This window comes from Antennarius striatus, chromosome 11, assembly GCF_040054535.1.
Source record: "Antennarius striatus isolate MH-2024 chromosome 11, ASM4005453v1, whole genome shotgun sequence".
NCBI lineage: Eukaryota > Metazoa > Chordata > Actinopteri > Lophiiformes > Antennariidae > Antennarius > Antennarius striatus.
Window position 1 is genome coordinate 12,312,501 of NC_090786.1, and position 12,500 is coordinate 12,325,000.

The window sequence follows — 12,500 nt, forward strand, 5'->3', positions numbered from 1 at the left end:
GATACTGTAGGAAGCAGATGCACGGTACAGATAAGGAAAGCTGGCACGGATTCATCCAGCTGTTTAAAGAAAAGATAAATCTGACGTTTAATGATGACACATTCCAAATATGAGACATCGAACGCAGACACATCCCATGCATTAATACATACATGCAAACACAAGCACACATACATGTGTAAATGTGTGCTTTGGCGAGTTCCTTACAAAAAGCCAAAACCCATTCTGTGTGTGACACAGAGACCAGCTTAAAGTGGTAAACTTACACTGTACCCATATCACGGTTTAGTGGAATTAGTGGGTGAATGCAGAGGAAGTGAAGTCAATGAGGCGAAACCTTCTGTCTTGTTCTATGTTTCCCATGGGAATGACGCAGAGAGCGAGACTTATCTTTTGTACCAGTTGTCTGTGTCACAGACGTAACAGAGTTTAAGGCATTTTAAATAAGTCTGTAAAACCTTGGTGCTGTCACGTTGTAAAATTATATGTGCTTTGAGGGTTCTGTTATGTTTTTCAAACTGTAAGAGTGCAATCTTGCAGATGTTGTTGAAGGGAATTTGACACTATGAATAGCATTATAACATTCAAAATGGAATTAAAAAATGTAATATACGCCCTCAATCAGCTGGGATATGCTCCACCTACCTGCAACCCACCATGGTGGATGAAGCGTTTGACGATGAATGAATAAAGGAATGAATGAATATATACCAAACAAAATGTCTCGTTCTGGTATTAAACTAAAAATTAACACACCCATGAAGGCTGAACATAAAGGAAGGAAAATCTGATTGAACCGCCTAACAGATTATAACGACAACGGCTGGAGAAAGCATCACATTTCAGACTGAATAAAATAAAGGATGGGCCGAGGAACATCCTTTATCACTCACCTTTTTCACTATGCTTTTTTTTTTAATTCTTAGGGTTTTTGTCATTTAAGGTGAACTAGATGGTTGCTAGGAGTAATTATCATGACACTTGGTAGGTTAATTATTGAAATTTGAATAATGGTTTGATTTAATCAAAGGAGAATGTTTGGACTAGGAAAAAGTATGTGTACAAAATATATGACTCAAAACCAATTTGCTTCTTTTAAAAACCCATAAAAGACAAAAACCTCAACAAAGAATCCTAGGAATCTGTATGAATAAGATTTTCATATCTCATCAGTGATACAGACTCTGATCTGAGTCACTGTCTTACAAATCACAAGGACATCTCAATTCCTACGGTAACTTGAGTCCAAGGCTAGTCACAAAAGGCTCTTCACCTGTTTTAATGCACAGCCAATCAAAAGACCATTTATCATTTTATCAATGCATATTGAATAACAGCACAGTCTTTATTTTCTTTCTGTTTGATATGATCAGTCAACTGTTAGTGCCAACAAGATTTTAGATTTTTTTTTACATTGAACATTCAACCCATATCTGGTGGATTTTTTTTTTTTTGGACCCATTGTTTTAGTTTGGTTCTAGAAATGAAAGGAAAAGTGTGGCATTCCTTTCAAATAACAACTATCCTGTTCTTTGAAGTCAAAAGGTACAAGTTAAGTCACAAGTCATATTATTACGGTCTATGTCCAGTTACCTGCCTTTTTTGGCTTTGTCAAGTTGAGTCAAAGTCATGAAATCTGAGTACAAGTGATGTGACTCAATTCCTTAAGCTTGTCTGATAAGGTAGATGAGGTGCTGTCTCCATCCCATCACCAGTGATTGGTTTCTCCTCTGTAAATCTCTCAGGCTGTCTCAAGTTTGTCTTTCTGTTTTTGAATCCAGTTTTTGCCTGGGTTACTGCATTTTTCCATGTTCATCTGTCTTGCCCTATCCATGTTTTCTCCATCTGTGCCATCTCTTTGCCCTTCTATTGTTTTGCTTCTGTCTCAAGAACAATTTGTCTGTTTATCTCTCTACTTCTCTTTTAGCATCTATCACCCTGTTTCTGTGGTGTACACTACATTGAGCCAATTTGTCTTGCTAGAGTGTGTCTGCTCTCTTTTCTGCTTTAAGACTATAAAAAAATTGTCAACCGAGAATCGTTAGCCTCTTTTTTTCCATAATTTACTGCATCCTGTGCAAAGACATTATCAGCACTTATGTCAAAAAAATCAGTTTTAAAGAGCTTAACTGGCATATTTATCAAACTTCACTGATATCAATCCCCAACTTTTTGGGTTTTTGCATTGAAATGTCATCTTTTGAAGTTCTTGAATTGTGTCATCAGTGATGTCAAGACTATACCTATTAAATCTGGGTAGAAAAAACAGGAAAAATAGAAAGACCTGAATTTTTGTGACATTTGTGTCTGGAAGCAGATTTCTGTGAGTATAAAATGAATTGTATGCACATCACATTTACACGCATATGTATGTGAGACACAGATTTTTATGAATACATATTTCATTCCATAGAGATGGACATCATCTATTTTATGGTACAGAAACATGGATTTTATGGTATGTCTCTCTATTCTTTCCACTCTACACCCACCACTCTTTAAAAGTTATGCGGCGAGGTTTTGAGGAGTGTATCCCAGTCAAACTTATGCTCCAGGGGGGATAAATACAGACATTCACACTGATGTGCTCCAACTATCACAAAGAAGGAAAGGAAAGAGAGCAGTAACATAGAAGTTATATCCTCAAGCAACCTTTCATCTGACACATTCTCCATCCACAGCACATTTTACACCATTATTTCGTTATAGGTACTGTACCAATCAAAAACTTCGACACTCCTTCTAATTCAAAGCTTGTTTTTTTATTTTTATTATCTTCTGCATGCTGAAGGCATCAACACCATGAAATAGCACACATGGAATTATGTAGTAGGCAAAAAATGTGGAAACAAAGCAAAATTGTAGTGTACACTGTATTTTTGAATCTAAAAAAGTAGCCAACATTTTGATCAGAAGACACTCTTGGAATTCTGTCAACCAGCTTTGTGAGGTCATTGTCTGGAATACTTTTCCAAAAATGACTTCAACAGAGCTAGACTGCGTTTCATTCACTGTACTTTGACTTGTTGGGTTTCTTTTGGGCAACTGTAGCAGCCAGGTGAACTGATGTTGTAATTCTTCTAGTTTAAATCATCCTTACAAAGCCTGATGATGTGTTTTGGGTCACCATCCTGTTGAAAAACAAATGATGGTCTCACTAAGTGTGAACCAGATGGGAAGGCATGCTGCTGCAGAATGCTGTGGTAGTGATTATGGTTATGTGTGCCTTCATTTTTAAATAACTCGCCAACAGTGTCATCAGCAAAGTCTCCCCACACCATTGCACCTCCTCCAGTCTAACCACACATACAGATACCATCTGTTCCATTTTTCTGTGTCTCAAAGACACAGCAGCTTGAAGCAAAAATCAATTTAAGATGCATCGGACCAAAATAAAGATTTCCACTGGTCTTCTATGAATTTTCGCTTCTTGCCCCAAGTAATACTCTTCTTATTAACCTCCCTCAGCAGTCGTTTCTTTGCAGCCATTCACCCGTGAGGGTCTCAGTCTCCTCTGAACAGTTGCTGCCAAAATATTTCTCCTATTTGAACTCAAACATTCAATGATACATATGAGGTGTAAAATGAGCTGTTATTATTTGGTGACAGGGTGGACAACGCTAGTAAACCGACCCTCTGCAGCAAAACTGTGTTTGGTCCTCCTTTCCTGGGACGGCTCACAACAGAGCCAGCGTCATCTGAGCATTTGATGTTTTTTGCAAATGCACTTGAAGGTACTTTTGAAGTTCTTATAATCGTCAGGATTCACTGACCTTCCTGTTTTAAATTAATGTTCTTCTCAGACACGTTAAGAAGGCAAAATATTTTACTCAGCAACTTTTGACAAGGTCCACCAGTCAATAGATGTCATTCTAGGTGACTACCTCATGTAGCTAGCTGAGGTAGTATGTAATCTATCATGTTATCATGAAATGTATGACATCAGGTCATTTCCACACCAGGTATTTGGAATTACAGTATTGAACAGATTTAGACACTGAAGCTGCTGCCCCCGCGACCCTACTACGGATAAGTGGTATAAGATGGATGGATGGACTTAGACACAAAAAACTTGTGCTGTAATTCCCACGTATTTCCCAAGTACTGCTGTTCAGTAGAATTCTCCCTCTTTCCTGTCATCTCACTGAGAGTGCTTCTGTTTTTGTGTGTTTTTATAGTGTTAGAGCAGTGAATTCAATGAAAATGGTTTAAAAGGCCAACACTCAAAGGCATTTATAGTGTTTGCACACATGAAAAGTGTTTTAAATGCTTAAGAAAAGCAGTCCTCGAGTGATGACTCTCAGGTCTCCTCACACCCAACCATTTAGTTTTTGCATTTTTTTTTTTGTTTTTCAGTTTTTTCTTTCTCTTCACCATCAGAAGATATTTTAACATTTTGTCATTTTGAAAAGATGTAGGAGACTTACTATTCTAAAATTTAATTGAGCTACTATCCAACCATGCATCCATCAGTCCGTCCATCCATCCGTCCATACATCCATCCATCCATCCATCCATCCATCACTTACTGTACTCACTTGTTCTGGTGCTTGGAGCCCTGAAGGTGTGCATGATACTGCTCTATGGAGTTGAGGACCACACTGCAGACATTGCAGGAGTAGCTACTACGCAGCCCTGGAGACAAACACACAGACACTGAGGTTACTGTCTGAACAGTTTCATAAAAACGGTTCATAAAAATCCTTATAAGCTGCCTTCATCTTCAGCAGCACTCGAAAAGAGGCCAACAAGAGCAGCAATAAAAGATCAGCCTGGCACCAAATAACAATCGTTTCCACTCTGCAGTGCAGGGTACATCTTCTATTTTAGAGTGCATTCAGAAGAAAAGTCTTTTTTTCCAGTACTTGTGCTCCTCTATGTGTGGGAATGGTCTGAATTTTGATCTTCGACACAGTGAGGACATGCGGATTGGGACACAAGGGGTAAGAAGAGAACAGTGCAATGTAGTGTGTACATTCAGCTCTGTGTGATGCTGTTCTTTTGCATTGTGTTGGAGAATGTGGACATGATGTGGGGGGGGGGGCTCAGACACAGATGTGGACTAATTAGAGGGTTTGCGGGTTGTCGAGATGAACACCCGAAATAGATAGATGATGACGGAGATACTGCCAAAGTGGGATGAAGAGCAATGAGTGGAGGATTGTGTAGACAGAAGCAGAGGAAATTTGAAGGCATAGAGATGTAATGAGTTGTCTCACTGCAACTACAAGCTGGGGTTTTAATGATCACATGGAAACATGACGCATACATTCATGTCTGACAGCAGTCCCCTTATGTATGTCGTATCAACAGCGTGCCAGCACCAATCTGAAATATAATTTTGTCTTCACAATGGCAGAACAGTCACCAGTATGACACAACTGGACAGATTCTCTGTCAGAGATGCAACAAAATGCGAGTTCTGTTTTCACACAAATCGCACTCTGCTGAGCCGTCAGTACAGACTTTGCTCAGGATCAGAGAGAAACGGATAAAAAATGTTCCTCCTCTGTTGGCCCCTCCTTGCTTGTGAGTTGACATTGAATGTATAATTCTGTGTTTGGCAACTAAAACTGGGATGGGGACTTTGTAGGTGCCCTTTTCACTGCTGTCGGCTTATTGTTAACTGTCCTTGAGATTTATGAGCTGTCTGTGTATTCCAACACCTTTCGACCCTCTGTGGTGGTAATTGGTGAAGCATGTTGTGAGATGAAGAGGTTAGAGTGAGGAATGTTGTGAGGTCATTTATACTGAGCTAGACCTGCATAATGTTGCATATCTACTCCCCGTTGTCTTCGAGCCTCTCTGTCCGTTTCAGGGGTGATTAAATGCAATTATATTCACATTTCATTTATGAGAGAGCCGCTGTTGAATTAGTCGCCTGGAGTAAGAGTTGTTTTGTGTAAAAAGTTGATTTTATTTATCTTTTGCTAGCAAATATCGAAGTCTGAATGTCAAGGAGAGAAGAAAAGATGATCCACTTCTGCCAAAATGTCATAATGTCTTTTCTCTTTTAATGAAAAGGCCATTAATTGGTGAGATTAGCGGGAAAAGAAATGATAAGACTTTCACTCTCCTCTTTCTATTTGTGGTAATTCCATCCTGTCACAAAGAGGTCTTTTCTTGTATACAAGATTGAATGTTCTTTATTTGCATGTGTGCACGCGCACACGCACGCATGTACGCACGCACACACACACACACACACACACACACACACACACACACAAAGGCAGCTTCCTTGCTTTTAGCCTGATTGATGTCACCTCCCTGCTGCATGACTGAGTAGCACTGATGCACAGTATGCTGCAGTTTGTGTCACACACACACACACACACACACACACACACACACACACACACACACACACACACACACACACACACACACACACACACACACACACACACACACACACACACACACACACACACACACACACACACACACACACACACGTACTGTACACATGCTGTTTTGGTTAATAAAGCAGTTCTGGCATAAGAATACACAATGCCTTAATCCATGTTAATTACATTCAGGGAAAGTGTGCGCAATGCAAATGGATGTGGGGTTTTTTGTGAGCATGAGCAGTATTTGTGAGACTGTTCTAAGCCTTGTTAATTACACATGAAGATATGCCAAGGACGGAGGAAAGGGGGAGGCTGAGATGAGCTAAGGCAGTTGGTGAGGAGTTGTTTGCGGCTGATGTTTAATGCAATCTCCTGGCCTTGGTGCCTAAGTGTGTGTCAAAAATGTACAGAGAGATTTTTTTAAAAAACAATCTAAAATCTTCTTCTCATTTGATTTTAACTTTATATTTCAATTTCAACTCGGAACAACCCATTTGGAGCCTGATAGTCATGGCTCCAACCATTATGAAGCTCTACCAAGTTATTTTATTTGTGAGTCTCTTGGGGTTCACAGGTAATGGACAACTGTGAATCCAATGAAACAATCACTGAACATCATGTTACATACGGATAATTTAATTGCAAAGTTTGGTCTCTTTTCCACCTCCTTCTTATGGGACGAGTGCCAATGGGAATCTCATTGTAAGGCATTCATCTATAATCTTATTTACTGTGGAGCCAAGAGAGTCTTCAGAGCTCTCGCCACTCCAGTGCCTCTGTGCAGTGGTACACCATTAGTTTACCATATGCTTTGCAGGATTAAAAATGAACTGGATCTAGAAAGAAACCCATGGAGACGAAATCAAACCAACAGTCTGCAGCAAAGCCTTGACAAGCACGTCTCATATGAATACATCAAAATACATCAGCTGAGGGGGGATGAGCATCGGCTGGAGTCTGACTGAATCCATGTGGAATTTCACCAAGCATCTTGGTTGAGCCAAGTCAGTTTAGAAGACTCAAAGAAAAAATAATTTGTTCTGTATCAGTCAATTAATCAATCAATAAATCTATCAAAGCTTGTTCATAAAGCATCTTTCAAATTCTTTGTATGTTGTTCAAAGTGCTTCACAGGCATGGATGAAACAAAAGAAGTTAAATGGCTTTGAAAAGTTTGAGAAGAGTTTTGTTCTCTGTCTGAAGTTAACATTTCCCTAAATATAGCTTGTAAGAATGCACTGATATTGATATTCAGTGGTGTATTGTTTGAACCACAGACAAGTAAAGGTGGAGCTCACCCCCCCCCCCAAAAAAGAAAAACTAAACTAAACAAACAAAACAAAAAGAAATTCTGATTGCTGCAATTTTGCACAGATGTCCTTGTTTGAAACCGTGCTGTGGTGATCATACTGTGGAGTATCAAATATCGAGTTATCGCCGTTCACCCGCCTGCTGTTGTGACCTGATAATGTCTCAACCCATTTTTATAACATCAAATAGAAGATTGAAATCTTATCAGGATAAAAACACTCCATCAGGGCAAAAATCTTTGTGAACTTTTAAATTTGTACCCAAGGACAAAGATGTCTTTGCCACTGGAAAAACTGATGTGAACAGAATAAAAACTTCATCATAACAGAATGATAAGAAACTGACAGAAAAATAACCTGAGATCAAACGTGTCTAATGGAGAAAAACGCAAAGTGAATACATCAATTATCAGATGTGACCTTGAGGGTCCCCACAAAACATGTGTGACATTGCATTGAATTCTGTTCAGCATCTGTTGAAAGATGAAACCATCTATAAAACCTGTTATATGAACACAGATTCATATAATATTACAGGTGTGGAATGTATACTAAATATAAATATATAATTTTTCTTAACTGGGAATCAAAGGGATAATCTGATAATTTAGCTGCTAGAAGCTCCAAGAAGTCGAAGATGCTTCAAGACCATGGATAACAACCAGTCATGCCAACATGGCAAGAGGATTTTAAAAAGTTCTGTAAAACGTAACATTAACACCCCATAGATTAAGATTTCATGTCATGTCAGTAAATCTCAGACTAAACGAACAGTTTGTCCTAATGTCAGACTTCATGTGGTCTTTTCATCTCTCCTTATGGCGAATTATCTGCAGCGTTTCATCCTTCAAAGTGGTGTGTGACTATTGATGACCAGGAAGTGCATCAGCGCGTCATTCATGTCGGTGTGGTTGAATACCTCAGCTTGGTTTAACCTCAACACCCTGAGGATAAAATTGATTCAGTAGAGGTAGAGATATAAAAACCAGAGGGGGGGTGACCCCCCCCCCATCCTCCCAAACAAATCACACCCTGCATGTGTTGAGCTAAAATACCCACATCGTAACCTTTTGTATATGTGCATAAATGTGATTGTGTCCTCCCATCACACTGGCTAGCTTTGTCTCAAACCCAGGCTCAAGTCACAGTCATCAGTTACACACAATTTTATCTGCTTTGGTACGTCCTCCTCCCTCAGGTCCTCACACACGTGCACGCACACACACTCACACACGCACACATGCACGCTCTCTCTCTCCCTCTCCCCAGCTCTAGACACTTATCTCACCACCTCTAATTCACTACTGTGTCTCATGAGAACAGAGACTGTTCCTCCTCTGTCTTTAGGGGTTTCAGCCCTTGTCATGATTTATGTAAAGACACAGCTGAGTCAGACCGGCTCCATCCCCCACCAGTAGCCATCCCCACTGCAATTCCCCCATCCACCTCTGTAATCCATCGTCAAGGGTTTTGTCTGACACCTAGCTGTGGAAAAAAAAGGCACTGTCCCTTTTGCTTTGTGTTTGTATAAAAAAATTCAAGCGCAACCAAGGCTGTTGATATAAACATAGTGAAGATCAGAGATATGTCTTGGTCTGGAGATTTAAAGAAGTGGAAGATACAAAGACAATCTGTGAGGATGAGCAAAGATCAGCAGCATCAATAGGACACGACCGGATTTAAGAGCCAGGGAGACTCAGATGAGATGCGATGAAAGATCAGAGCCTCAACTCACACTTTCACCATAAGCAAACCTGCAAAAAATGACAAAATACAAACATAGCAGCAGAGAGACGGTGGGGAAAGAAAGATTTCTGCAGGGTAAAAACAAGTGAATTGTATTTGGGTGAAAACACGTTTGCCATCTCTTCCTCTTCCTGTCTTCCTCGCCCTTACTCTACCTCGCTCCTGCCCCACATCTGACCCTCCTTCTGAGATCACACCTGTGACTTCACACCTGAAATGATGATAAAAGGAAACTTGCACCAATGGTAGAGTGCCTAACGGACGAGCGAAGGACAACCAGTCACATTGTGGTGAACACATTGGTTCACACTAAAGGTGCGGGAAGAAGCACTTGATTGGTGGCACATACAACACCCCTCATCAGCACTGAGCTCACATATACATTTATATATACTCTAATACACACACACACACACACACACACACACACGCGCACACACACACGCACGCACGTACGCACGCACGCACACACACACACACACACACACACACACACACACACACACACACACACACACACACACACACACACATTGTGTGATTTGTGTATTTGGAGTCCAAATCTCCTAAAAGAACAGCTGAGGTAGTGGGATCTGGGTCACAGTGTGTGGACAGGGGACGATATCCAACATGACACCTCTTAAAGCCTCTGAGCCAGTGTAGGCGGAAACATGACTCACGCTTTTAATATGATTGGCTTCTTGAGATGATGGCTTGTGTCATGGCACCTAGAGCACAAAGTGAATAGCACAGCTTCGGCTCATGAAGTGTTTGCCTGTGTGTCTGTTTATGTGTGCACCACAAACATGACTGCAGATGCCCTCTAAGGTATGGTGAGTCTAAATAATACAGGACATAAAGGCTTGAGATTTCAATATTTTTAACTGTGTGTGGAGCCGTCGTGCGGCATATGCATGCGGGACCGTGGGCTATGATAGGATGAAGTTGGAAGTATCACTCACAGGAACTACAAAGGATAAAACACACTTTCCTTGCCAAATAATATTAATAATTCCAATAAAGCACTCTTCTGGCAGATATGTGTGTGTGAGTTTACCACCACTTTTGTGTGTGTGGACATGTTTGTGTGTGAGAAGGAATGAGTAAGGGAGAGGAACACGAATCTGTGCTTAATGACCACGATGCATTTTAAAATGTCCTTTGAAATTTTACCAAATAATAATATCTACAGGGTGAAATCCAATCATCCTTTCTTCTTAATTTACTCATCGACCTTTGAGCAGCACCCATGGAAACTTTAGGGTGCAATGTGTTGATAATTCGCTTTCCTAGCTCCAGTTTTATGTGATGTCCTCTTCCAGCGTAACGTGAGAGTTTATGAACACTGAAAAGTGTGAAAGCTCTGGTGCCACATGAGGAGGCTGAGCCCAACCAACCAATGGTAAAGTTAGACGGTGGTAAAAAGATGATGATTAAGATGTGTTAAGACTGCACTGAGATACACAGTTAAATAGAAACAGACATGATGGAGGAGTTCATTTCAACCATGGGTCAAACTCCAAAAATGTTGCCTCCTGCAGTTAAAGGAGTGCTAATATAAATATCCCTCTCTTCTTTACTGTTGGTCTCTGTGTTTATAATGTAGTTGTTCAACTTAAAATTAAAGGACATTAAAATACTGATTTCCTGCAGAGCTTCTTAAACTCAGAAATGATTACCACCCATCTGCAGAACTTTATAATTCTCCATCTAAATGTAATCACAACATAACAATCTTCTATGCGTTAGTTGTTTGCTTTGACGGTGAAGCAGAGGTCAGGGTTCGTCTTGGAGAAACTGATCGAAATCCAGAACAAATGGACCCGCGACAGGCAGCTAGAGCCTGTTTGTGTCCATGTGTCTGCTGAATGACGGTGCTTATTTTATCTGTGACTGACCGGTATGCCTTACCTCAGTGTAATATCCGTGAAATCTACACCCGATTAAAAGGCGAATGGACATTTCAGACATCAACCCTCACTGCCTCAGATCTTGAACGTGATCTCTCCCTTATCGTCTTTCCCCGAACAAGGTCCTCACACAATTCCTGCCCTTCACTTGTCTCAGGCTTAGCGCCAAGAGGCTGACCTGTGCTCTCCGTGGCATCCAGACTGCCGGCTAGCTGCTCCAGGAGGCGTGCTCTGGCCGCGTTCCTACGGTGCTTCTTGCCCTCGTAGTGTTGCTGAGCCATCAACGGGTTGTTAAACCAGGCCCCGCACAGGCAGCAGTACTTCCCTGCCTCTCTTCCGCCATTTCTGCCGTCCGCCGCCAGAGGCCAGGAGAGGTCAGAGGGAGGAGGGGGGCACACAGCAGGGTCAGCAGGAACCGGGGTGGAAGGGGAGGAATCTGTGGGATAAGTGACAAACGCAGGAAGAAGATGAGAGGATGGAGTATTAATATAAATTCAAATAAAAATAAATTAATGTACTGTACTCCTCCATCTTCCTGTCATGTTTTTATTTTTTTTTTACCTGCATCTAATTCTTTCATGTTTCCTCCTCTCCAACCCTCACCTCTGTCCCCTCTCCTATCCTCAGTGAAAGAGAAAAAAACAAAAGGACATGGCAGATTTTCAGGTGACCTACTGCTCATGACATGACACCGGTTACCATGGTGATTGCCCATTAATAGCCTAGAGATGCTGACTTGTCCGCAGGACATGGTTGTGGCTCGCTCAGTGACGACTGCACATGCTCAGCTGGCTCCATATTTGTCTTTTAACCTATTTGGGTGAAAATATGTGAAGGTGTTCATGTAGATGTGCATACTTTGCATGTGTGTATGTGTTTGTGTGTGTGTGTGTGCGTACATGAATGAAGCAGTGTGTGTGTGAGGGATGCAGCACATGGACCAAAGAATAATCTCTGCTTAAACTGTTTATCTGAACGCGGGGAGGAGGTGTTAAGTCCGCCGCCAAACTGCACAAGAAGGCATCAAATGCCAGATGGCACGTCCAAATGTGTCGGTTCACCACCTTCAGTCTGTCAGAAACTCCAGGGTTATACTGACTATGACCACACTGCAACAATATCACACAGTTAAAACATTTTTGTCGCTCGCTCAAAAAGAATCAGGTCACAGCAGCTTATTG

The 12,500-nt window shown here is 41.1% G+C and overlaps 1 protein-coding gene across 1 annotated transcript in view; it reads right to left on the bottom strand.

Annotated features, from left to right (window-relative positions):
* The window catches only part of zgc:171482 (zinc finger protein), a 45,233-nt gene that overhangs the window by 7,726 nt on the left and 25,007 nt on the right, over positions 1 to 12,500 (bottom strand). The window contains exons 5-6 of the mRNA XM_068327897.1: positions 11,498 to 11,755; positions 4,539 to 4,635 (exon numbers count right to left, since the gene is read on the bottom strand). Of these exons, the coding sequence (XP_068183998.1) occupies positions 4,539 to 4,635; positions 11,498 to 11,755 (355 nt within the window). The remainder of the gene's footprint in view (positions 1 to 4,538; positions 4,636 to 11,497; positions 11,756 to 12,500) is intronic.